Here is a 27,842-nt window from a genome sequence, read left to right as displayed (position 1 = left end):
GGTAACATCAGTTGTGAAGTCAACAAATGCAAGATTGTTAAAAAGTGAATTAAATTCCGAAATATTTGGATGACTTTGAAAATCTCTTGAAGGTCTGTTGGAGATGATCTCTTCACAGAGGTTCCATAGTGTAGTCGTCATCACGTCTGTTTTAAAGCTGAACAGATTGTATACTGTGGATTATTGTGTGGAAGCTGCTCTTTATCTTATTCATCCACGACAAAACATGCAAAGTGCCCCAAATGCAGAATAGGCTTCTGCTTGATTTGCAACACAAGTAATAGAAAAAAAATACAAACGTGTTTGTTCCCATTGTACGAACTCTGCCTTGGAGCTGGTTTGTGGGTTTTACAGTCTGACACACCATTACGCAGATGGCTTATAAAGGTACTAAATATAACATTCAGAGCATAACTATTGCCTCCACGGGGCGGCTTGCAGTTAACAGTGTCAACATTGGAAACAACCTCAACAGTGCTGACGTGAGGGGGAACCGAACCGGAGTGCTGGGTCTACGCTTCAGGACGGCGTCGTAGCAGTAAGCGAAGTGCAGAGCAGTGGCAGTCAGATAGCCAGTGGGGCACGCTCACGTGCACTAGCAAGCATTAAAAGGCACACAAGGCCGGTAACACACCTGGAAATCTACTGAAAGACGGTGGCTCAACCTACAGAGCCACCTATTATTAAAAAAACTCAAGTCATTTCAGGTATTACTCATTTATGTCACATCTCCTCTGTGTCCAGGGAACCTCTTGGTCTAGGTGAGCTGAAACAACTGGTTACCTCGGGCGGATATTAAACCACTGTCGTGGAACTCCACAAACATGTTGTTGCCTCTTCTGCAGTCAGCACTACTTGACTACAAGCAGGCTTACGACGGCAGAGAGTTAGCAGCTAATAAGCAAGCCGCACAACACTGTGATATCTTTTCCTAACCAAGTTTTTAAATGTCATTTAAAAAGCTGTCAATTAAATCCCTTGATGGGGAACTTTATTACGAGTGCCGAAAGAAGCAAGATGAGCAGCAGCATCATCTTGCAAAAGTATAGCTGACTCCAGAATCGGCAACAATATTTTTGTGGAGTTCCACGACAGTGTTTTAATATCCGCCTGAAACAAGTTGTTTCAGATCACCAGACCAAAAGGTTCCCTGAAGGCAGATGTGACTTAATCAATAAATTCCCAAATGACTTAAGTTTGCTTAATGATTGGTGGCGACGTAATCATTTTTGCTCTACAGAGATCGAATCTAGGTCGTTGCGATCTTTACATTTATCTTTCTTCAATGTGTTTCTTCATACGCAGTTGTGATGTAGTGCTCACTTAAACAACTGTAAACGCCTCAAAGGATATGCCATGTGGCGTGAAGATCTCCAGCAATATATGTTCTTCATTGTTTTGTGGGTAGAACATTACTAGTATTCCACTCTTCCTGTGTCTCAGTGTTCACTATGTTTTTAGTGTCTTTTCACAATACGATCGTCACAAAAGTAGAATTGTTTTTGTCAAAATGTGTCAGTGGAGTCTGGCCGTAGCCTCGCGAAAAAGCATCGCTAAATATGTTGAGACGTGGTTTAATATCCGCCCGAGGTAACCAGTTGTTTCAGCTCACCTAGACCAAGAGGTTCCCTGGACACAGAGGAGATGTGAGATAAATGAGTAATACCTGAAATGACTTGAGTTTTTTTAATAATAGGTGGCTCTGTAGGTTGAGCCACAGTCTTTCAGTAGATTTGCATTTTGCTCGACAGGGATCGAATCCAGGTCGTTGCGATCTTTTTATAAATATATTTTCTTTAATGTATTTCTTCATACGTGGTTGTGATGCAGCGCTCACTTATCCAATCACGATCGCTGCAATGGAGATGAAATGTGGCTTGAAGATCTCCAGCAATATGTTTGTGAATGTGTGACGAATCTGGTGACCAGACAGAAAACCGCTGCAGCTGTGAAGTGAAGACATCGCACGCACGCATAGGGAAACCAGTAGGTTTGAAAACCAGTTGGGGTGTAACACCTGTCCAACTATGTCAACAAAACGCAGAGATGCTTTGATAACAGCACACACAGAGAGTGACTTAAATATCCGCTCAGGTGAACACTACCCCAATATATCTTTACATAGAAGATATGTTAATACAGCTATAACCATGATCTGAATATCCCATAAAGAATCTCTGGCAATTCAATCCAGGTCGGAATGTAGGCTACATACGTACATACGTGTATGTTGCTGGCACAAACAAAACATTACAGGGAGTCATGCAGGAGAAAGAGCATTGATTGGGGAGTCTTAGAAAGGGTCCTATAGCTCTCACAGGAAGGCAGGGCCATAAATCTACTTAATGGCTGGAGATATTAGCATGAGCTAAGCTTAGAGCAAAGAGGAAGGTAGAGATGGAGGGAGGGAGACAGAGGGGATGAGAATAGCGGAAGGTGGTTTATTATATGTTGAGTGGTTATGTATACATATTGATGAAGGTAAACACACATGCTAGACAGTGGCCTCCGCATGCAAACACGCTGGACTGCATTATTTGACAAAATGTCGCCCACCACCAAAATGTTTTCCGCTTTTCCACTGTCAGATTTATTGGCAACCTGATAGTCTGCTTATCAAGTGCATGGGCTAATATAAAAAATTAGAAACATACAAAATAACCTTTCATCTACAAGTCCATATCGTTGATGATACAGCATGACGTGTGAACAAATAGCTACGATTTACATGATAAGAAAAATAACTAAATCGGGGATCAACAAAGAAACAAGCGTGCATATGAATACAAGCGTGCATGTGGTCCCGATTAAGGTATCCTGTGGCGCTTTTTCTTCTAAACAAACAATCGTTTACCTCAGCAAAACACATTGTGTGCATACTTAAGGCTGAAAAAAAAAAACGAATTTTTGTTCCATACGTGTTCTTTGCTGGCAATCTCTTCACGGCCGTTTGTTGGCACATTGCCACGCTACTTGGCACGTTACCACCGGCAACTGTCAATCAAGTGCATGACTGTGTGTGTATGTGTGCAGTTACAGGTACTTATGTCAGGTTCATCATGGTACGCATGTTATCTTGCAGTGTGCAGTACATGACACGTTGACTCCTGATGGAGTATTGGAACACACACACACACACACACACAGCCACATGCGTGTTATAGAGAAGGAGAGAGAGAGAGAGAAAAGAGAGAGAGAGAGAGAGAGAGAGAGATAAATGAGAGATCAGATTGGGTTACTGTTGTGCTTTGCTACATTCAAAAGCATACGCACAATGTTAAGGCACATGACGATGATGGAAAACTACAAATCCCTGCGTCACCACTGTGCCATTAAACAACGGCTTCTTCCTGCTGACAGTCCGTAGTGTTTTGAGTGTGATGCTGACTTCTTTGCTCCGTTTCCCAGAGAGCTCTAAGAAATATCGGAGGGCTGTCAACAGGGCTCAAGTGGTTTTGAAACTTTTTGTATTTTTGAGCGTCTTCCACTGCTGGAGATGGAAGAAAGACGGAGGAATGTAAAAAGACAAGTCAGCGAGCAAAAGACGGGGAGAGGGTGACAATTGTAGCCCAAAAGGCCACGTCAATTTGCATTGTGGGATGTCAGGGCTCTGCAATGACAAATTGCCTTCACTTTGTCATGGTGATGGTGTTCAACAGAACACTGACCATTTATCACTGACACAATATAAATGAGTGCTTAAACAGCATTCTTTGTTTATATTTACCATTTCAGGATGTCTATTGGTTTCCCCTCTCACTGAATAAGAGGCAGGAATAAACATAATCAAGCTAAACAAAACATTTGAATACATCGTTTTCAGTCAGTGTGATTTCCCTGCTCTCTCCTGACTAATCCACTTCAACTTCACTGGTCATTTCTGATATTTCCCAGAATGCTTCTCAACGACATCCAAAATGTAAATAGTAATGAAATAGTAGCTCTGTTTTTTCCATGGTGGGAACAAGGGCGTTGTGTTCTGAAAAACAAAATGCATGCCTTACAGCTGTAATGCAGAATGAACGGTCAAAGTTGTTTATTTGCGAAAACCTACATCGCTTTTGCTACACTCTGACATATGATTTTGTAGCCTTGTAGCATGTCATTTGCTTCTATCTCTTTAATTTTTCTGTCACTTTTCACAGTCAGCTGACCAATACATTTCCAAACATCCTTTTTCACTTCTTGTCATGGCATGACAGAATATTAAACTCTTGGCAACACGACTTGTGGGTGCATAAGGTGGCTATCCCAGTTCGTACTGTTTACTCACGTTTTCTAACTGAAACCAGTGAACATCTGGTTTGCTGTCTATGGCCTTTCTGCCCACATATATGTATGCAGCACATAAGGCGATCCTCCCCTCCCTTAAGATTTATCACATCATTTGAAAGAAAGCAGCAGGGAGGGGAGGAAGCGTGTGGCTGGAATGTAAATGTCCCTTTACATTTCACAGCCCGAAAAGAGGAGAGAAGGATAGGTTGATGAATGAGTGGACAAGGGAATGGATTGAGGAGGTACAAAGGAAGTTGGCTAAGGAGAAAAGAAAAGAGGAAATGAGAGGAAAGAAGAAAGAGAGAAAGAAGCTAAGGACAAATGAGGGCTTCCTTCTCATCATGAGAGAACAAGAGGAAGAGGCTCCGAGACTTTCTCCCTGTCTGTCTCATTTATTCTACTCCTAATGTATATAAAAGACAGAATAACAAAATTTAAGTCTATGGGAAAAAGGATTTCATAAACGAGTTTCAGCCCTCAGTCTTCCTCAGTGTTCCCCAAAGGCTGCAATGTGTAAGTTGCTGCAGCTGCTGGGAGTTAAAGTCTGTCAAGAATACATATTGTGGGTTGCGTCTTTCATCGTTTTCATCACATAATCTGTTTACATCTGCACAGAAAGAACAAAATAGGAGGATTCCTCAGAGATCCAGCTGGCTACAAAACACAATATATGCATTATTGGATCATTTACATTACATCTCGCAGGGCAGAAACGTGTAATTATGGGTTGATTTGAGCTTTAAATTGACTCTCAACTATAAACGGGCCCATATGGCCTGAAAATTGAGGAAAAACACATTAGAATTAGATGGTAAAGGACTCAGGAGTACGCTAAAGTAAGCAGCTAGAGTTAACTGTATACATCTATGGGATACTTGCTTAAAACATTTGGAGATAGTGGATCATTCAGGTAAATACATGAGAAAAATAATGTTGCCACTTGGCAAAATCACGTGATCATGTGATATTGAGTCAAAATAGTGTGGACTGTTCTCCTGGATGACAAATGACCTAGTTTGTCATTGAGAGCACCAGACTTCTTGGCTAAAATCATCAAACGTGAATCTCTGCCTTAGTTTGCATTCTCGTGTTTCAACTGAATTAATCATTCTGTCAATTCACAACCTGTCTCATTTACCAGGAAAAAAAACAATAGTCATTAAGGCAGGCTGTTTTGTTAGTCGAGGGATCCTGGCGTCACCGTCTGGTTGTCAGTGCTGGCTGTGCCTTAATGTCGCTTCAAGGCAGAGGCTCCAATACGATTTGAGAAAATATCTTCATCAATATCTTATTCATGATTGTAAAAATGTATCAACGTGAAAAGAACACCACGTTATCGTATGTCCCTTTTCCACTTTCCTCCTAGATTTTGCACACCGACCTACATTCTCTTCCCATCATCTCCCTCTTTATTTTATCTTTTGTGTTCTCTATTTCATCCGAAGCTTTCTGTCTCTGTTTCCCCCCCAAAATCTCCCACCTGTTGCCTGTGTTATGTAACCGCGTTTCTGTGCCTCTGTGCTCCACTTCGGTAAGGAGATTAAGGACGTGTATGGTTGTGCAGTGCAGCTGAGCACTGGGACGCAGTGCTGGGTTTATTGGTTACAGGGACCAACATTAACCAATGTTTGTATTCCTTCGCTGAGGACAGAGCAGGAATGAACAGCGTATATGAAGTGACTTTGTTTCCCGGAGCAATAGATGAACTCTAGAGTGCTTGTTTCACATTAGCCACTGTGTAACTTGACTGAACAGTCTTAACATTAATGTTTTTTTTTGGCCATTATACCTGAGTGGACATTTCTTAGTGTGGTAACCACTGCCAACGCTTTCATAATCACAGCAGAGAATGTCCTCAGGGGTTGAATCCGCACTAATGCATCAGTGCTTTGTGTTTTACTTTCATTAAATGGACATTTCAAAAAGGAAAGAGAAAGTGCTAATAACTCATTGGTTATGACAACAGCTGTAGAGTCGTAGAGCTTATACTTGTCATACGACTTAAACTACCTGAATTAATATCAAAAGATGTGTTGGGCCACTTGGGGGCAGCACAACAAACTGTAAACATGACATATCGTCTCCTCATAAAGTTGCTTTACTTTTGTTAGTGTGCGTTTGAAATTGTGTGCTAACTGCGTCAGTGGATTTATCCGAGGTTTTCACTAAACATATGCACATCTTAAAGCGACACATGAAAGTGTTACAATTAACAGTTAAACAATTAACTGAATAGCATTGTCATAGAGTCCTGCATGAATAAGCCATAAAACCTGAAAATGAGTTGGCATGTTTGCACTTCCGGTTTCTTTGTTTCAGAGACGATGTTTTTTTTAACGGATTTTAAGGTCTGTGTTTAATTAACATACATTTTAGAGATTTTAACATGCCGTTTTGCTAAATGGAACTATGAAACGTCATCACGCCGAACACTACCCCGCCTTCAGTGTACTGGTGGTGAGATGTTTTGTGTGTTTTGAATGTTTTGGTAATAACCTAATGTTAGTTTTTTGCTTCTGGATTTAATGAATTCATCATTGAGTCCAAGTGGACGTTTGTGCCAGATTTGAAGAACATACCTCCACGTGTTTCGGAGATATCGCATTCACAAGAATGAACGGACGGAAACATAATGCTTCGCCGCTGTCGCCGGTATGTAGGAATATAAATATTTATTAGGCTCTTTGAAAACCAGGACTAATGTAAGGTGATAACCAAATCAAGATTCATCTACAGGAGAGTATGTAGGGTGTTCCCACACATGCAAATGTTGGAAAAAAAACGTTTCCCTTTCAACTGGCCAATTATTTTCAAATGGCTTAACAGACTGCAGTCTTAGTAAATCCCAGACATGTGGTATTCTTTTCAAGATTATGCTCCCGGTGCACCCATTCTGTCCTCCAGTTGTGGCCTTTTGGATGTTCGTGGGCCAGGATCTGCAGTAGAAAGAGCATTTAATATCTCTGTTTGCACCCCTCAGAGCAACCTGCCAGAAAGCCTGAGTCTGACCATCATTTGTTGAAAGGTGGTCTATCTAATAACCAGGAGCATCAGTTAAAATAGCCATATACAGCGGATTAGCCTATTTAATTTAGCATTTAGACAAGCACAGGCTGTATATTTTTCGAAACATAAGGACACAATATGGTCATTGACGTAAAGGCACCAGGTGTTTCAATATCAATATCACTGAACAGAATCGCCGCTCTTCAGTGTTACATTAAGTAATGTGGGGTTTGAACCCAGAGGGGTCAGGCAGGCTGGGGAGTTCAAGAGGAAGATAGCAGAGGAGGGGATAGGAGGGAAAGAAAAGAGAGCAGGGGAAGAATCATAAAATGGGGATGAAGATGATGGATTGAAAGAGCGATGACTGGAGAGAGGGAGGAGTGGACGGATGAGATGAGTTGTATTTTGACCATCATTGCTGTCATGTAGAGATGCGGTATCTCGCCTCCCCTGTCATTTTCTGTCGACTGTGTTATTTCACAGTGGCCCACTGAGGATACTATATTGTTTTCACCGCAGCTCAAGGACAGGAAATCAAAATATATTGTCCTCTCTTGCTGCCTTGTCCGCCTATTTGGCTATTATTCTCTCCTTCTGTGCCCCATGCAGCATCCGTGTTGCATCACCAAGACATTTAAAACGTTGATACAGCATCGGTATAATTAGAACACATATTGACTGTGTCACTGCTGCGTATGTGTGTGTTTGGGCATGTGTGCAGTACGACTCAAATTCAGACTAATGACCCTGAGAGCAATCATGATGCAAAGGTTTTGAGGATCTCTGACTTTTACAACTATATTGTAGTCACCAAGTTAAGCATTTTATTTGTTGAAATCTTGCATCTGGTGTTTAAAAACAACAACAACAAAAACATGGGTGTCTCAACAACATTTTGTCACACTTATATTTGGTCTCATTACCTTAGTATTTGGTGAAATGATTACACTACAAAAGTGCATGATTCATAAATGAAGACAGCACTTGGCACAACACTGCCGTCATTGTGACCAGCTGAAAAGAATATATAAAAATTGGAAAGAGTTGACAGTCAGAGTATTAGAAAGCCGGGCATATCTCCAGTGATGATGGAAGTCTTCCAAAGTACTTAGAAAGATGCAGGTAAAATATTGAATTTTATATTTGCTGTTGCCTCTACAGACAGCACAGTGGCTCTGGTGTACTATGATGACAGTGTCATCATGCGTTGTAACTGCAGGCCTGAATCATGATTGATTTTCATTATAGCTCAGGCACTGTGTTATTAATCCCTAGTGCAAAGAACAAACAAAACCCTGTTCAGTACACGGATAGCAGAGATACGCTCTGTAACATTTCTGTAAAGCACACAGGCGTTTGTGTCATATTTTAATATAATAAAATACTTCAAGTGACATGTCTCTTTGTGGTTGAAGACTCTCTCCCTAGTTTAAAACACAACATAAGGTAAACTATGTTGTTGTTGTTATTGTGTAGTGTTAGTCTGAGAATAAGTGTGTGTGGGTAGGAGGTGGGGGGTCAAGGGAGTCGAGGAGACTGCATAATGGAAATGGGGTGCTATCGACTGTAGACCCTGAACCCACCACAATCTCATCAATCATGTGACATGTTACACACACCAACATGCAGAATAAACCGGCTGTGGAACGCCAGCCTAAACCAGACATACAAATAACCTACATTTAAAACGATTACTGTAAATGATGTATTTATTAATTGGAAATGGAAAATTAGATCCTAATGCAGGTTGCTTTATGGGATGCTCGCCCTGTTATACATTCAGCCGTTTGAAGTAATTCAGTTTTGCATTCTGGGTCAATTTTGGATGAACAGCAACCACAGTGTGGTGTTTTGTTTCTGAGTGCAACAACAGAGCAATTGGAATTTTGTATTACACCGATTTAATATTCTCAGTGTCATCGGTACTGAGTTAGACCCTTTGCAACAAACAAACAAACTGAGCAATTAAGAACAAATCTGTATCTGAAACAAGGTTAAAATATTCAAATCAAGGAAAAGGAGTGGAAGAAGTACTCAAATATTTACTATTTACTATTTTACTGAAGTCAAAGTAGCGGCACCACAGTGAAGGCCATAAAGCCATGCATACACATTTGTATTTAAGATGTATTAGCATCAAAATGTGATATGATGTATACATACAATGCATGATTATTGATCACCAAAATGTTGCAGCGTAGTGAATAGCATGATAACTGAGAGAAGAAAAGAGATGGAAAAAACATGAGACTTTCTTCATTCAACTGTTTTTGTACTTTCTCTCTCTGTCTCCTCACTCTCTGTCTATCAGCTGGTATGAGAGGAAGATGAATAACCTCTCTTTTGGCTCTTTGGCCGAAAAGGTGAGAAACGACTGCTGAGACCGGTGTCAACATACATAGGCACTGCACTCTGCAGCCTGTCGCGACAAGTTTGTGCGTGTCATTGTGCGCATAGATGAAGATTTGTGTCTGAGTGTGTGCGCTTGCTGGTGCTAGTGGAACAGGTTGAGCAGTTTAAACAAGGACCAGTCTATGCAGGGAAATGTCTAAACTTTGGAAAATAAATAGGGCTGAGAGGAGGATGAATGCATGGCGAGAGAGAGAGAGAAACAGAGCATGTTCGAGACAAAGAGAGACCAACGGGGAATGATACAAGCACAAGCATACGAATATGAAAAGCAAACAGAACATGAACGAGGATGATGGTAAGAGATGAAAGTAGAGAGCAAAGTAAAAAAGTGAAATCCTCCTCGCTGTGCCATCCTGTTCCCCCGTCTGAGTTCCCCCTCATCCACACTCTTGTTTCATCTCCGTCCCTGCACAATGCTGAAGATGTACGGCGGTTTGGGGATACTAGCGAGCAGGTAATTATTTTTTGGACTATAAAGAAAAGGAATGGTTGGAGATGGCCGGATAGGGATGGATGGTGGATGAGAGGAAGAGAAGATGGTTGTCAAAGGGGATGGATCTCTTTCTCTTGTTTAATCTCTGTGTTTAAGTTTAAGCTTTCCTGTGGGTGCGATGGTGTTTGGAGATTAGAGCTGAGATGATTACTAAGGCAACGAGCCACGGTGGGTAGAGGATGAGAGAGGAAGGATAGATAGGAAAGCAAGAGAGAGAGAACAACAACAATACACACTTACAGCCACATGCAACAGAGCAAATTGGTTGAGGTCCATGACTAATAACAACCTGTGTGAAATGAGTGTGTACACTCTAATAAATATGAGCTGTGTTGTCTCATTAGCAACAGCGCTGTCATGATCTGCAGATATATGATGATGAGAACAGCAATAAAACGTGTTTAATTTTGATGCAATCTCCTCTGTAGTGGTATAAATTGATCCAAAAAGACAGTTATGAGTCAATGGTACTTGCTTTGAATAAACTGCAACGCTATTGACCCGTTAGCTACCAAGCTAACAAATATGCTGTCAGTAGGCAAGTTCTTTGGCCTATGGATGCATGTATGTATGTATTTACAAAACCATTTGTGGTTGACAAATTACAAACGGTGATAAGCTAATTGAACACAATACATTCATATTCAAGCTATACACATTGTAGCGGCAATCTTGTCTCTGTCCGGTAATCCCTATTACCACTACTGGTACAGTCTATGTATGGGCAATGAGCTTGACGCGTAATGAGTCTTCAGAGGCAGTGACTCCATTTTAAAAGTTTACTCAACAAAAATTAAGTTACAAGATTCATTCAGTGCTCAACTGAGCACAACGGTCAAAAAACTGTCTTGCTCCGCAGACTGATTAACCTCAACTGAGGGATATAGGATATGACGTAGTCAGTAACGTAACTTAAAGGAGCATTTCAACACATTTTTTATAAATCACTAAACACAACTTATTAAGTCTCTTGCACACATTCATTTGCTAACACGGAGGCTACTTTACTGTATACTTTACTTTCTTCAGGTGACACTATGTCTACCTGAGTAAAATGGTTCAGTATTCTTCTCCCCTCTGACTGAAAGATATTAAAAAGATGAGAAAGAACCAGAAGGTTGAAGGGCAGATTGCAAAGAAATGAAGATATGCATAATAGCTGAGAATGGTGAGATGGCGATGAATAAAAATGAGATGGACGGACGGACAAATAGATGTACCGATAGATTTTAAAATGTTGAGTCAGTGGTGAGACAGAGGAGCAGGAGAAAGAGAGATGACCAGCTATACAGTACACAGAGCGATAATGCTTGCTGCTGTGCGCGCTTCAGCAAACAGCGACACGTAAGCAGTTGATTTTCTGTCGAGGCGACTTGGAGCCAGCGTCAATCCACACTGGGACAAGACCATTACCAGGATCACTGGAGTGAAAATGGAGCCCATGTTGGACGGCCTGTTCCCAACCTCTATGTAGACTATACACACAAGCGTACACAGTCAGAGAGAGGCTCACAGTAACTCACACTATCTCCAGTTCAGAGGAGTTAGCAAAACATTGTTGACTGAATAGACAGGGATGTAGTCACACACACTTTAACAATGGAGCCTCCCACAAACCTCCTACGGTGCCTTAAAATTAGAAAGTCAAAAAGGACACAGATCCTTTTCAACAAAAATAAAGCTTTCATTATTAAGTTATCACACTTCATTTATCTATGATTTGTCCTCTTTTCAAACATAAAGTGGCATGTGGTGTTTAAGCTACGTAATTTATGGTTGATATCTGGGAGGCTAATTTGGGTGTTTTGGCTTTGATGAAAATCTGATATAAATATCACACGGAAGAAGAAGGACGGCTGCTTTGGCAAGTAACGAAATTAGAGGAGAGGAGGCAACTGGGCTTGTGCAATGTTGATGCTTCATGTAAGTAGGTGGGGAGAAAGGGAAGATGTGGGAAAGGTTAGGGGTAAGTTTGGTATTTTTCAACCTGGAACCTATTTTCCCATGTTTCTGTGTCTAAGTAACTAATGGGGACAACAATGTTTGATATTTGTCCAGTAGAGGAAAAACGCTGCAGACAGCAGCCGCAAAACAGGCTGCAATGTTCAACGTTCACTAAAAGTGCTTGTTTTTGCAATGTTGCCATACGACATCGCTGGAAACTTGAATAAGAGTGAAGCAAGGGGTGCTGATGTTGAGTTTGTTTTGTTGGAGTGCAGTTATAAAAAAGAAAAAAAAGATTAAGCTGATTTCGAAACTGTGGATGTTAAAGCTAGATTTCAAAAACGCGACTTCTCTACAGAAGACTGAATCAAGCAAAAGGAAAGAACAATGTTTAATTTCTCTATTAGGTTCATTGCATTAAGTTGTGATGGTCCAGGTAAAAAATACCAACATTAGTCTCCCCTGTAAAGAATCTGTTGTGCTTTCGGTGGGTAAAAAAATAGTTTACTCTACGGAGCAGTGACTTTTCACTTTGCTAAAAGTTCCTCTGCAAGATTTGCCTTTGAATACAGGAAACTGTAGTATAAATGCAATGCAAGCATTTACATTTAATTCTAATTCTCCATTTGCTCGATATTAGTTGCAACGAGTTAGTGGACAGCCAAGTGACGTTTCTCAACCCCTCACACACGGTGTGTGTTTACGCTGCGCCATCGGGGAAACACAGAGATCAGAAGTGTGACAGCAATTTTGATTATATTCTGTCCTACTTTTCATCTATTCTCAATGCCTTTATGTCTGAGGTAAATCACTTTAAATTGCCTTGCTGTTGAAAGGTGCTATAGAAAAAAAAGTTGCAGTGCCTTTGCAATTTTGACTGTAATTCACTGGGAGCATGATGTATGAAGATGCAAAATCTCCTGCCATCTGCATGCACACTCTTCAGCGTGATGTCTGCTACATCTTTAATACGGGAGGACACAGGAGAGAAGGAGAGAAAGCAGAAGATGAGGTGAAGAAACAGGAGGAGAGATAACAGCATCCAGTATTTTTAAATTGTTTAACTGGACGAGGGAGAAGGAGGGAGAAATGGAGCATTTGCACATGAACAGGACAGAACAGAAAACGTGTCGTGGAGTCACTGCAGCAACAGTTGAGCTGAGGAACTTCCAGGCTCTGCAGCAATCTGTCTCTCTGAGCTCTACTGCACTGAGGTGTGGTGCGGAGTTACAATCACAACACAAGCGACACAGCAGCGGCTATCGGACATGCATGTGAAGACACATCACTGTCAATTTACACAGAAGTGCAGGGTAGCATGCACACATCTGGTGGTGGAGGAAGTATTGAGATTGAGAAGTAGAAGTGTTTAATTCATAATGCCGAAGGTATAGTTGGACTAGTATTACTGGTTATGCTGTAGCTGGTCAAGATTAAGCGAATTATAACTAATCACATGCTGTTGGGTAATTCAATCTATAAATATACATCGCACTCCATAAACTAATCATGTGTGCAAGCAAAAATCTTTATCTGCAAAGTAGCTGTCAGATAAGTAGTAGTTAAATATTTCCATTTTATATTTATTCATAATTAAGTACCTCCTTATTCTATATGGAGGTACTTAAATAAATGTATTTGCTTCCGCCACTGGCTGGAACGATGTATTAATACAATATTAATTACATCTGCAAAACACTCATTATCAAGGTTTTCTTATTTCTCTTTCAATATCTGATCCTGAATATTACTACAAAATAAAAGGGACAAACCTTTGATAGTTATTAAAACAACCAGTGGCTGGATTATATTTTTTTCTGATAACTATCATTCATGATTTCCTTTTTGCATTAACTGTACATCTAACTAACAGTGAGTGGACTCAGCAAGCAGCATCACAGGGGGCCAATCAACCGGCCTGCTCCAAATGGACACGCGATGAGAGCGGTCACTGCACTACTGCACTTTATTGATTGGTCACATGTGAACAAGATATGTAGGTCAAGACAACAACGACAAACCAACCATATTTCAGATTACACAAACTAGTTTGGTCAGATGTATAAAAACACACTGAACTGTCCTCCAGTGCAGCGCTGCTTCTGTGAGCTGTTAACTTCAACTTTGCTGGTTTAACTGGTTAAACCTTTTATCCAGATGAAGAAGGTACAACAAGTAAAATGCGTCAAAGAAAGCTTCAGGCTGGTGCATGGAAGCCAGCAGTGGGCTGAGAGCTAAGCGTGTGTTTTAGTGCTGAAAATAAGTGCGTATGTTTAATCACTTTTACAGTACAACTGCCAAAGATCACTCTGGCCATCATTTTAAAGAGCATTTTACTGGCAAAGGGAAGCATAAATTAAAATCAGTAATGAAATGTTTAGGTTACTATATATTCATTATTCTTACCTAAGCGTACACAGATGCTAATAAATGCAGAAACAATAAATCCTTGTTTATTTGAGTGCACTTTGGTCATGTCAAAGTTTGTACTTAATACTTCTGCAGCCTAAAAGAGGTTATTCTATTAAGCATGGAGGAGGATGAGGAGGAAGACAATGCTTTCGTCAAAAAAAAAAAAAAAAAAACTCTTTTTAATACAAGGAGAGTAAAGAAATCACTCCAATAATAGAGATGACATCAGCAATGAAGCCTGAAGACCCGTTTTACATCAACGACAATTTTCACTGCGAAGTCATGTGGAAGAATTGTTTGATCTGTTTCGTGCCATTTTCTGTTTGATATTTTAATTGATTTTCTTTTTTTTTCTTGCAGTACCTGAAAACTTTTGGTCGAAATGAAAAAGTAACTAAACCCCACATCATCAGTTTGTACCACCCTACAGGCCTTGATGCAAAAACATAATTTGGACTGCACACCTCACCAAAAAAATGCTCGATTCATCCGGCCACTGCTGTAGCAGTTTTCAGGGAAGCAGAGCCGTGTGCACGTGTATCTCCTGGCTCTAAACACCTGTCAAAGCCGATGATGGAATGCACCGCTGCGGCCGAACAATAAAGGAAATAGGAAGCTCTGTTGATGAAACACAATACAGTAGAGGAATAAAATGGCCGTTGGGAATGGTTGTCTGGATCCCCAGTGGGTCATTCAATCGCATGTGCCCTTGAAAACATGGCATTTCAGTGGAATAACTTATGATAAGTAGTACAATGATATTACATTGAGTAATATTACAATGTGTGTGTGTGTGTGTGTGTGTGTGTGTGTGTGTGTGTGTGTGTGTGTGTGTGTGTGTATCACGAGGAATATTTCTCTATTAACAGATTTAGGTATCAAGTGGTCACTTGTTCTCCCAAACAAAGGCACAAGAGGCAATCTAGCGGCCTAAAGTGTCGCCGTAATCACCGTGACATTCAAGACATGATCAGCCGTGTTAACAAGGTCGCTGATGAAGGTGACAAATACAACGCTTGGTATGAGTAATCCTTCCTCGTCAGCACTTGTGCATGCATAACACATGAACAGGATTGCTTGTATGATTAGAGATGTGAAAATTCATAAGGGTCCCTCTAATTAATCACCATCGTTTTCTCCATCAACACGCAACGTTATGCTTTGTTGCTATTCTTTTCAAATTACAGTTTTTCACTCCCTTCCTGTTCACAGCTCGAGCTCATTCAAAGTGACGCAGATAGCTCCATAAGCATACACAAGCATTTGACCATATTACTCTGGTACTTGCTTCCGGCACAACACCTTTCAAAATCCTGCTAATAGTCTAGAAAGCACTGCATGGTTTGGCTCCTCAGAACATTTCTGACTTGCTCACCGATTAAAACCCGATCAGGCCTTTCAGGTCATCAGGCAGAGGTCTTCTAGCTAAACCCAGAACTAGATCCAAGTGCCTTCAGTTACTCTGGTCCTGGACAAGCTGCCTGATGACACAGAGGGGTTTTCTGGATTCCTTAGAGATATATGTGGTTCATCACGGGACAGAGACACTACAAACAAATGAAGATCTTATAGCAATATGATGCAGTGCTGTAGATCAAACTATAAAGTAGTTAAAATTAGCACAATCTTAAATATTAATAGTAAAATATTTGACTGCTCAGTCATTACTTTTAAGTGTAACTTAATAATGACTTCTTCCACCACTGCCTAGATATATGGTGGTTGCATGTATTTTTTGATTGTGCAAAAGACAGCCTGTGTTTATTCGGTGCTTCTTAAACTGGCATTAATTCATGCCTGGCATTTAGATTATTTATGCAGTTGGCGGTTAAGTGTTGTTTTATTGTTTTTAAAGTGCTTAATGCACCAGAAGCAGTGTTTTGAGTTATGCTGTGCAAGGGTATTTTTATAGTTCGATTTCATGAAGGTGTATGTGCCAAATATGTATTGGCCAACAGCTTAATTGCAACTGGAACTGATTATTACAGCTACAGATTACATGTTGGTCACACGTCAGCACATTGCTGCTCCGGGCTTTTTGGCAGCTTGTCGACATGTTAGCTGAGCTGATTTCTACCAATTTGCCACAATGATAAAAAAAAGTGTTAGCTTTCAACATTTGTGGTAAAATAATCTGTTTACTAGCTGAAAGGTCTTGTGTACGTCCTCTTGCTTTTTCCTCCCTCTACATTCACCTTCAATGAAGCTACAGTCCATAATATGATGAGCTGATCTGTCGTTATTTAAAAAAAAACTTGATGCGGCCTATTAATTCCCACAGCTGAATCTCGTATCAAAGGATATGATTCATTTTTAATTTAGCTTTGCAGCAGTTTCCACACAACAGACGCAGCAGCAGACAGACTGAGAGCAAAACAAAAACACAAACAGCCGCTTGGGAGGAGAAGCAGTGGGGGGGTAGTCTTATAATGAGAGGGGTGTGTGTGTGTGTGTGTGTGTGTGTGTGTGTGTGTGTGTGTGTGTGTGTGTGCGTATGTGCGTGTGCGTGTGCACATGTGTGTTTGGGGCTATACATCATTGCACCGCTGCCTGTTATGATTGCCTGACCCAGGCTTTTCAGCGCATTACCACCTTAACAGGTTTGTGGCTGGATTTACTCGTTGAGTGCACACACAGGGCACAGACATGAACACACACACATACACACACCACACACACATGTTGTCACACACAGCCACAACACTTTCTTGCTCACAACTGGGTGAAAGTGTCTCTTTGTCAAATGTATGCAGGTTGAGAATGAATTTTAAAATGAGGATTTTTTTTTTGGGTTATTTGACCCGGGCTCATCCAGTCTGCAGTTTCTCACGGGGAAATTCAGATACGATGCAAAATCGTGACTTCGTTCTTCATAATTGGGGTCTCAAACGGAATGGATTTGGGGATTTTTACATTTTAGGTGACAACCAACAATCAGCGGTTTCTGCTTATTCTTTCTGTTTTGTCCTGCAACATCATCTCTCTTCCCATTGTGTCTCAGCTCTGGAAATCATGCAACTTGAGTGAAGGGTACTTTTCTTTTTTTCTAACCTTTTTCAACTATGTTTGCATTGTCCATTTGCTTCCACTTGTGCCACTCCACTGACTCTGTGTGCAAAGTGTTGCCTCTAAAATGTGTGTTTAGGCTAAACACTCCCTTTCTGTGCCGAGCCAATGACGTTTTTAATAGAAAGACAATTATGATCGGAATAACCATTTATCAGTCATGAAATCACATTTCTCACTCGGTCTACATAATCCCCCAAATCTTTCCCAGAATATCTCAGGGAGACCTGTTTTCCCCCAGACCCACAGAACACATTTGGATTACCAAACTCCGATGAAAACTGATTATCTGTAAGCAGTGAGAAGGATGAAATCTTCCAACAGCTGGTCAGAAATATCTTCCAAGTACCTTGAAATAGGCTTTTAATAAGATATAATAACCCCGACACCAAAGCAGTTTAAACTAAACTTTAAGTTCCATCCTAAAAGGAGCCGAGAGTAGTCCAAAGGTGTTAAAACTAGCCCTCAAGAGTGAAAATGTCTTCGAAGCAAGTTTTGAAAGACTCGATAATCATTATTCATGCAGCCCAGCCATGAAGCTAACCAGCCATCCACAGCTCTCAGTGGCAAATCAGCTAAGCCCTTCACTCATCAGCACCTCCTTCTCTCTTTTCTAGCGTTCTCCCTTCCTCATTTTATTGCTCCCTTCCTCGCGCTCCAGTGGACTGTCCTTTAACAGGCTCCTCACAGGACTCTTGTTGGTCCGAGCCACTGTGGTTTGAACACGAACGCATCACTCGAAGCCTGACAAGATGGATGTCCGTGTGATCTACGAGTATCGCGGGATGAAGGTAAACTCCCTTTGCCCCACTGATAGTTTGCGAATGTGATTTGCCTGAAGCAACATGACCACATACTGTACATAGCCCATATGTGTGGGTTCCCAATTGCCTGATATGTATTTTTTGGTATCATGTTTTCTTCATACCCATCGTATTCAACTGTGATTTGTAATGTGTTCTATGACCCTGATGAAGGCTCTAATCCGAAACACATTGGTCTGACATTAGTTTGTTCTTAATACTACTACTCACAACAGTGAGTCACAATTTCAGCCAATCAGAGGAAATACCATTAGTGACACATGTGTTGCTTTGATTGCTCAAATAAAATTGTTCTCTTGCTCCTTAACTAACAGCTTGTTTTAAAGAGGACTGGTAATAAATAGTAATAGATTTCCATCAGCTATCTTATTTATTTTCATTGGGAAAATGTTTCCATCCAGGAAGGTCAAAGTAAACGGTCAAGTGAGCAGAGCGCCCTGCTCCAGGACGCTTCAGCAGGACGCTTGCCAACATCTGTCCTGCTGATTGGAGGCATGTCGCTTCTGAGAAACTTCAAGAATGATGCTGAATATCTTTTGAGATGTATATGATCTGTATGTGATGAAGACAGCCAACCAGAATTCATAAATATCTCCCAAACAATCCCTTGTTTCAAGTACAGAGCGGCACACATAATTGTTTGATTCAGGGGAGAAAATGGGCCAAGAGCTGCAGCCTTCATTGTGTTTTTGGGAGCCTCAGTGAAGTATAACACTAATGCGTGCTGATGTCCACCACTGTCCTCCTCTTCCTCATCCTCCTCCTTTTCTCATCCTGCCATGGAAGGTTGAGCGGAGGTCTGGTAATGACCGGGTTTTAAAGGAGCCCCCATGGCCCGACTCTTAACACCCGATGGGCTGGTCGGTCACACCCACACTCTGTCTCCATCTCTTCCTCTTCCTCTCCCTCTCTCCCCCTCACACACACAAACACACAACCCTGTTCTCTACACTAGAATTAGCCGTTGGCTGCACTCCAGTCAGATCCGCTCAATATTCCACCCTTCCAAAAAACCACCCTCTCCCATCTCATTGTTCACTGGAGGCCACACATTGCCACAGTCATAGTTGTGTCACAGCAATCAATCACCCATCAATGTGAAACCGCTACACTGATACAGAGAAAACACCACACAACTGCATGGTAATTTCCCCCAAACTGATCCCCTACTATGCCCTGACATCAGTCCATTGCAATCTCCATTCATTCCCCACTCCCTGACCTCCAGCCGGTTCTCTCTCTCTCTCTCTCTCTCTCTCTCTCTCTCTCTCTCTCTCTCTCTCTCTCTCTCTCTCTCTCTCATACAAACATCTCTGTGATTCAGTCACTTGATTCATTCCCCAGCTGGTGACCTTCTCACACATATGCATAAACACATCCATTGACACATGCAGGAAATTACACGCATACATGTACATGCATAAACACATGGGATTTCATATTATTAGATAGTTTTACATTTTTTTTACATTTACTAATCCCAGTCACACTCTATTACATTGGAAATGAAGATGGCAGCTTGTTCATTGTCTTACTGTGAGTTTAGTGGAGAGTCAATATTAGCTTAGTCTCTTCATCAGCGTCGCCAGATGTCCGATAATTATTGTATTCGTAGGATAATGTTGCCCTCTGTCTGATGTACAATAAATAATGCCCAAAAGTGCCATCATGTACAATAATTTGACCATTATGTGATGCTTACAATTGGTGGTTGGTTTTTCATTGGAGAAACTGCGTTAGCTTGGTGCAGGGCTGCAGGACGTTAGCCTGTACTAAAAGAGAAGTGTGATAGGAAATGTCTGCTAGCTAAATCACAGTGTCTCGTTTTCTTTTTCTATTTCTACCGTTGAGTAATAAGTAATGTCATTGCTTTGTCCAGAAGTAATATGTTACATATGACACTGTAGCCAGATTTTGCTTTTATTGAGCACTGGCCTGACTCAGCTGGCTAGCCCATTGGAAAAATGTCTGGTTCTCCCGATGGCCAGTCAAACCTTGAGAAACGTCACATTAACATCGTCTATGGGAAAAATGAATGGGACCTTTATTCCCAAGGTACCACTTTGCAACTCTTTATTTAATTCCCCTCCTCCCAACTACATAAAGCTGGAAAATATGAATATAATGAGAAATCTAAAACTTGATTCTTGAAAATGTAAAACATATGTATTGTATAGAATCAATATAAACATTTAAGAAAATAGAAAGCTTATTACACATATTTTTCAATGAGCTGATTGAAGAAATCTATCGAGCAAGCCAGCCAGCAATTCAAGATAATCTTATGAAACTAAATGCATCATTATCATAATGATTGTTGGCAACATCAACATCCTTATCATTGCCATCAAAATGTATTCCCCTGCTAATAATTACCACATCTATCATCTACATATTAATCACCACCCCCTTTTGTGCCCAAGGCCATCCACCTGTCTCCGTTCATACCTGGAGTTGGTCATGTCCGTCTGTCCTCCCTGACTCTTCTCCAGCCCGAGCTTGGTGAAAATCCCGACCAACACCATGATGGCCACCACTCCACAGATAATATACACGATCATGTGGGTCCGATCCTTGTCCGGTTCCTCTTGGACCTCTGTGACGGGTTTCTCCGGCTTCCCGGTGTTCGCCCATACGGGTGTGTCATAGTTGGAACAGGAAGTCTGGTCCAAACTGTGGATTTTGAACTGGCAGCAGAAACGGTAGAAGCAGGAGCCACAGCAGAACAGGTAGATACCTGCGTTACAGTTGAAAGGCGGGTCCCACTGGCCCATGACATCGTAGTAACCCCAGCAACGGTTACCGTTAGAGGGAACAGTTTTGTCCTCGGCTTCTGGTGTCGGGGTTGCCAGCGCGGCCTCCGGGATCATAGAAGCCTCTGTTGTCTGGTTGTCGGTAGAGATCTGGGCGGACGCCTGACCTGACGGCCAAGAGTTCAGTCCACCCAGAGAGGTCAAACCCAGCAGAATGGCCAGGGAGAAGCTAACCAAGAGTGGATGCACGGAGGTAGCCATCTTGGTCTTACTCCAGTATCTTGCTGTGGCTCAATGCCGATGTGGAGGTTTTAATGATAGTAAAGCTTCTGGGTTTAAAAAAAGAGAAGAATTTGAGAATTATGTATCCTTCTTATCCAGAGTTTCAAATTATAGTCACTGGGTATGAGAAATCATTGAGATAGAGGTTTTAGTCTACATGCATGCCGGGAAGAAATAAAACAGCATTCACTTTGTTTCTGTGGGAGTTATTAATGCACACAGTTACAGAGGGATAAATTGTCGTCAAGGGACAGAGGAACAAGTGAGTGAAATAAATCAATCTCACATCTCAACGGGGGTAAGTTCCTTGTGAGCAGGCACTCACATGCACAGACACATCACAGTCCCTGGCTGTTTACAGTGTGTGTGTGTGTGTGTGTGTAGGTGTGTGTTTATCAAAGCAGAAAAATATTCCAAAATTCAGGAAATGTCACCTTTCACAAAGCCATACGTCATCAGCAGGCGGTTGTAGACAAATCCAAATCCGGTGGCTTGGAGGGAATGTAGTTTAGGAGGGCTTGTTACCTATGAAGGAACTTGCCTCTGGCATTTCCTGCACTAAGCTCCCCTGCTGAGTGGTTGAATAATCCGGGAAAAGTGAGAACTCTTGGTTCCTGACGACGTTTGCAGAAAAAGAAGGCGGATTCCTCTCAAACTTGCAGATAGTCACGGGCTCCCACATGAAAGGCTTTTTACTCTTGAGACGGACTCATATTCCTGAGTGGATAACAACTCTAATGCTCAACGCTGGAGTCAAATCAGTTCTGATGTCCTGGAAATGCTCTGACCACAGAGTGCAGGGTTTTCCTCTGGAATCGTTGGTCCCTCTGAAAGCTTAACTTGCATCTATCATCCCCCTACTCTCAATGTCACTGTTCAAAGGGAGCTTTTTTATCTTTGTGGTGGGCATCTTTTTCGCTGCCACCTTGCTCCACTGTGGTGAACGTTACTCCCTCCTTGAGATGTGCAGATGCAGCCTTTATGAGGGATATTAAATATTGAGCTTTTATTGTGTACAGATTGCGCAGGATATTTCCTTCCTATTTTCCAGCCAAAGATCCAACAGGTAACAACAGCTGAGCAGTGTTCTTTAAAACATTGCTCCAGGCTCTCGTCAAGCTGAAATCCTTTGATGATTACAGTCCAAAAGCTTTTGCACCTGAGGCGTGTTTTCTCTCATGCACACACAGACACACACACACATGCACGCACACACGCTCTCACGCACACACACACATTCACAAACAGCTCAAATCCCCCTGGTGACAGTGCTCTGTCAGTGTCAGTCTGTAGCTTTTAAGCGAGACAGAAGGAGTCCAATGGCTTTGTTGTCCTCGCCGTGTGCGGGGCTCCTGTTGCTGCTGCGTGCCTCCTCCTCTGGCACCCCTCCAATGGCACCCCTCCTCTGCGTGGATCCCGGGGTCTCTCACAGACCTGGGACACCAGCTGGGTCTGTCAGCTTGCTCAGTCCTGCCCTACAAGTGCTGAGACTAAAGGGAGAGGAGGAAAAGAGAGAGGTGGGAGAGGAGGGGTTCTGATGCTGTGACACTGAATCTCTGATCTTAATGTCTTAGCGTTGCTGCATCCACGACACAAGAGAAGCTGTAAAAGAGATGATGGGATGGCTTGACCAGAGTGGAGTGTCCCACGTATTGGATCCTGGCTTCGACGGTTGTGTCTCTCCTTCCTTGATTTGCTCTTGGCTCAGTTTTTGATTATTTCGCTTTGTTTACTCTCTGATCATAATCTCCCTCTAAGCTCTCTTTGATATTTTTGCCTCTTTCTTTCCCCCACAACTTACCTCCCCCTTTCCTCTCAGCTCGAGCCGGGCTGTGTGGGGCTTTTGTCGTTGCTGAGGAAATACCAGCGCGGGGTCAGAGAGCCCGTGGACTGCCCTCTGCACTTTCAGTGTCGCACTTGTGAAAGCCTCATTGGAATAATACTCTCCCAGCCCATGCGGAAGACAGAGACAAGTGGAGATGCGACAGCCAAACAGCCGTGTGGCAATGAGGGCAGATCAAAAAATATCCTGTTTTCAAAAGAAGCCCCCTTGGAAATATAGAACTGCCTGCAGCAGAAGCTCTCTGTTGTTCAACAACTCAGTTGCCTTTTTCCCAAATGTTCCCATTTGCATCAATGTTTTTGTTGTGTCTTTTTTCCCCCCTCTGATCAAAAAACGTACAAAAGAAAATTCTCAAAGCATTAATATGCAACAGTTTTTAGGCAAATCATCTCCCAATTTTTCATGCAATGGATTTTGCTGTCAATTCAGTCCTTGTCCGGCTTCAGCTTCTTTGAAAACAGTCATAATTTGATATATATGTATAGGAATTTTATATATATATCATATGTATGTGTTTTCACTGGTGCTCTGCTTGTGGGATGCTCCAAACAGAAGTGGGACGAGAAAGGAGAAGCAATGAAATGCTTCTTTTTCTTTTTTTTATTCCATCCTCTCCCTTTGTTGTTGCTTCTTCATCAATGTGTATTCCTTATGTCCTCGCTGCCTCGGCTCTGCTCAGTGCGTCTTTATCCCGTCCGCTGGTGATGCTCGCGCTGCTGCTACAACTGCTGCTCTCTGCCAGGACTGGATGACAATGTACACTAGACACACTCTCTCTCTCTCTCTCACTCACTCCTCCCTCTCCAACTCACTCCTCCCCTCTCTCCCTCTCTCTCTCCACACACACACATACGTATGTCTTTTGTGCGTAAATGAGCGCAGCTCCAGCCTGCTGACTCTCCCTTTCACTCTCCTCCTCTGTCTCTCATTATGTGTCACTGACACTTTTTTCCCAGTTTTGTCCCACGTTCTTCTTTTCTTTTTTGGCTCTTGACTGTCAAACACACATGTTCCTTTCATGTCGCCTATAGTCCTTTCATCTGTTATCTATCCATTCATGTCAGTTTACCTGCTGTCTGTCTGTGCATGTTTGTGTGTGTGTCTCCGTGTGTGTGTGCGCCTCCGTGTGTTCGTGCCTGTGCGTAATTACTGATACCTTTGCACATCCCTAGTCTTTGTGGGAGCGTGCCTGGAACATGTGTGATGCTGCAGTCTATAAGGGCTGATTTAGAGAACGGGAGAGAGAGAGAGAGAGAGAGAGAGAGGGGAGTGGATGGAGGGTGAGAAAGAGGGAAGAAGGAAGGAAGAGTGATATAAACAGAAAGGAAGGGGGAGGCAGGAAGGGAGAAGGAGGGCAGGAGAGAAGAGGGGAGCAGAGCAGCTGCCAAAGAGAGGGCTTGACAGAGAGGAGCTGGGGAGCGAAAGAGGAGAGGAATTATCGCGGGGAAGGGAGGGGGATTAAGAAACATGGGGAAAGCGACTGGAATAGGAACTGACAGAGGAATAGTGGGAGGAAGAGAGGGGAAAGGAAGGGGGTGCAGACAGGTAGGAGGGGGGAAAGCAACGTTATCTTGAAGGAAAGTGACATATTAGACCTGGTTAGAAAGAGAGAGGCAATAGTCATCAGTCAAGGCCTGGGAAAATCCCCAGGAAATTGACTGAAGATAGAGATGGGGACACAAAATGTTATGAATTTTGAATAATCCCAGATAATAATGTTGAGTGTGAACTAGATTTTGAAGACGTAGAAGAAGTAGTGCCTCTGGGTCTGACCATGAACCAGGCAAACCTCATCAGAAAATACTGAGAGAGAAAAAAGCAGCGACGGAAACGCTGCTTAATATTTTATTCTGTTTTTAAGTGGCGAACATTATATTCATCTTAAATATTCATTTTTTTTCAAACTTATTTTTTATATAAAAGCTTGAAGGCTTTTCTTTCATTTCCCTGTCATCCTCTTCTTTTTTATCTTTTTGTATTTTCTTCACACACTATCCGCAAACTCATGCATTTGAGCCACACTGTCTTCCTTCTTTTGTTGTTGTTTCTGCTGCAAGTACCCCCAGCTCATCTTCCCTTGCTGTTTGTACTCTGTCCAACCCTCTCGCCCTAAATTCGCTTAAAATCATTGGCAGAGTGCATCGGAAGTTGTGTCAAGAAATGCACGTACACACACTTAGAAAATTGCACACAAACATTGCATGCCGACACAGTGCCGTGACTTCACACTCTGTGATGAGCCACAAATCAGCTAATCCTCCTCATTCCCGCGGTCTGACATTAAAGTGTCCTCAGCACATTCCCCCTAATGGAAAGCAGGTCATTAATTAAGAGATAGAAATCAAAGTTGTGGTGAATAAAGACTGGTTTCCCACCATCAGGAAAGGCAGGACGCTGAGAGGCAGCGTGAGACGGGGGAGCGAAGGGTGTTGGCTGAAAATCAAGATGGAAAGGAAAGAGGGATGAGATGGATGGAGAGGAGGCGTCCTAGGGGAGAGATGGAGGGTAGAGAGCGCAGATTGAATGGGTGATCTGTCTTAAATCATGTCTCTTTCTCTCTCTCTCTCTCTCTCTCTCTCCCTCTCTCTGCTTGGCTGTGGTGTAATAGCACATTTTCCTCTCTCAGTGGCTGCGGTGGTCTGTCTCTGGCACATCTCATGCAACACTATATGGATATTTCAGTACAGGGGTCGTAACCTAAAAGGTACCATCTGCATCTTCTGCTTCACAAAAATATCTGTTTGGATTTATATTCTGGAAGTGGGTTCTCGTAAGTTATTAGACGTCCTCTAGTTGGGCTGGGAAATATATCAATATTGTGAAACTTACTAGACTGTTTTAGCTGTTATATTTTTTGCCTTTAACCACTTAATCATTATATCCACATTACAGATAATTATTTATCAAATATTTTGTCAGTCCTATAATATTGATATATAGTTATTTTGTTAAAAAAATACATCGCCGAACCCAGCTTTATTGTTTTCTACTGCAATTCATACTCTTCACATATATGTTTAAATCTAGCTGCAAAATAATGCCACAAATACATATTTCACAAAAAAAAATGCACACATACATGCACTCTAGTACACACAACTGTAAATACACAACAACTAAATGAAACTTGTCGGTAAAAGGTCAAAACAACATCACGGTTTGTGTTGAAATCATGAAGTTTAAACATAACGCAACAACCGTACTACAACCAGGGCGTCCTCCGCTTGCTTTGCCTGAATGAAAAGAAGAAGAAAAACGCCCACATCCAACAAATCTGTGGTTTGCAGAAAAGTAGGATTCCAACATTTCTTATCTTGCAACAGGGCTGCTGAGAAGATGTGCTGCAACGTTTATTTGACAATCTGGTGACAGGTTAGTTGGGGGAGGGGGACTCAGCAGATATTACTGCAAAGAATCTGATGCTGTTCATATGCGGAAAATGTATTCCTATTCGTTTACATCCCTAATATGTATTATTTATTTTAACACTAGCATAGTCTATCGACAATAAGGTGACTGTATTCAGCAGATTTTCACATTCTACTCTAAACCTTTTCTTTCCACTTCTCTTCCTGCATTTGTCACCTCTCCCCTTTCCCTGGTACTTGTCTCCTTTCTTTTGTTCCATGACCTTCTTTTCTCCTCTCCTTTCTCCTCACCTTCCTCCCCTTTCCTCTTTCATTAAATCTTAAATAAACTAAAAGAGGACGAGCATGTTCGGCTTCCTCAAAACCAACCTCAATCAACCTCTTCATCTCGGTCACCTGCTGGCTCCTCTGCCACTTCAAACACATCCCCTCGTTACCTTCACTTTGTCCTTCCCTCTTAATCTCTCACCTTATCTTCCCATGCTCTCTTCAAACTGTCTCCCATTGTCTCTCAAATTCCAGTGTATATGTCGTGCCACTCTTTTTGTCTCGCTCTGTGTCATTTCCTTCCTCACGCCATGGCTGCTCATCAGTCCTGTACTCTCTGACTGTCACTCAGTATAGATTAGTTCAGGGTGGAGATTAGCACGAAGGAAATGGATTGAGTTATGTGAGTGTAACTCAGACAAGGCCATTTAAGATTACGCAGTGAGTAAAAGAGGAATGATGAAGGAATCCAAAATAATGGAAAAGCCTTGAAAACCAAATCGAGTAATTTAAGAGAAAGTGAAAGTCTGAAAGCACTGAAAAAGATACAAACCAAAAAACAAAAGAAAAGAGAGAAAATTAAGTGATTATGGAATAGTTTGATGATATCTGCAGGGTTGATGGACGTTGTAGGAGTGTTTCTTTGTTTTTGATTCACTGCACTGTGAACGTGTGTGTCCACGTGTGTTGAGTGTGTCAACGCACTCCACTGCGCCAGGTGGCCTTAGATTTGCATTTTTTCTAATAGCCAGCAGGGTTGCAAAAAGAGGTGCAATTGTAATCAATGAAATAATTACCCTATTTATACTTAATTTATTAGCTCAGTAATCATTCAGTTCATTAAAGGTTATTATAACATTTTGGTCGCCAAAAACGAAGATGGCAACAGACGAAATG

The 27,842-nt window shown here is 41.9% G+C and overlaps 1 protein-coding gene across 1 annotated transcript in view; it reads right to left on the bottom strand.

Annotated features, from left to right (window-relative positions):
* LOC306749437 (protein shisa-8-like) overlaps positions 1 to 21,446 on the bottom strand; it is a gene marked incomplete at both ends in the record, with an annotated part of 87,438 nt that extends 65,992 nt beyond the window's left edge. Inside the window, one exon of the mRNA XM_079232732.1 lies at positions 20,881 to 21,446. Coding sequence (XP_079088858.1) covers positions 20,881 to 21,446 — 566 coding nt within the window. The remainder of the gene's footprint in view (positions 1 to 20,880) is intronic.
* Between the last annotated feature and the right edge of the window lie 6,396 nt (positions 21,447 to 27,842).

Source organism: Taurulus bubalis (genome assembly GCF_910589615.1).
Source record: "Taurulus bubalis genome assembly, chromosome: 17".
NCBI lineage: Eukaryota > Metazoa > Chordata > Actinopteri > Perciformes > Cottidae > Taurulus > Taurulus bubalis.
The sequence above is the reverse complement of the archived record's forward strand: the minus strand, read 5'-3'. Positions and strand labels throughout refer to the sequence as shown.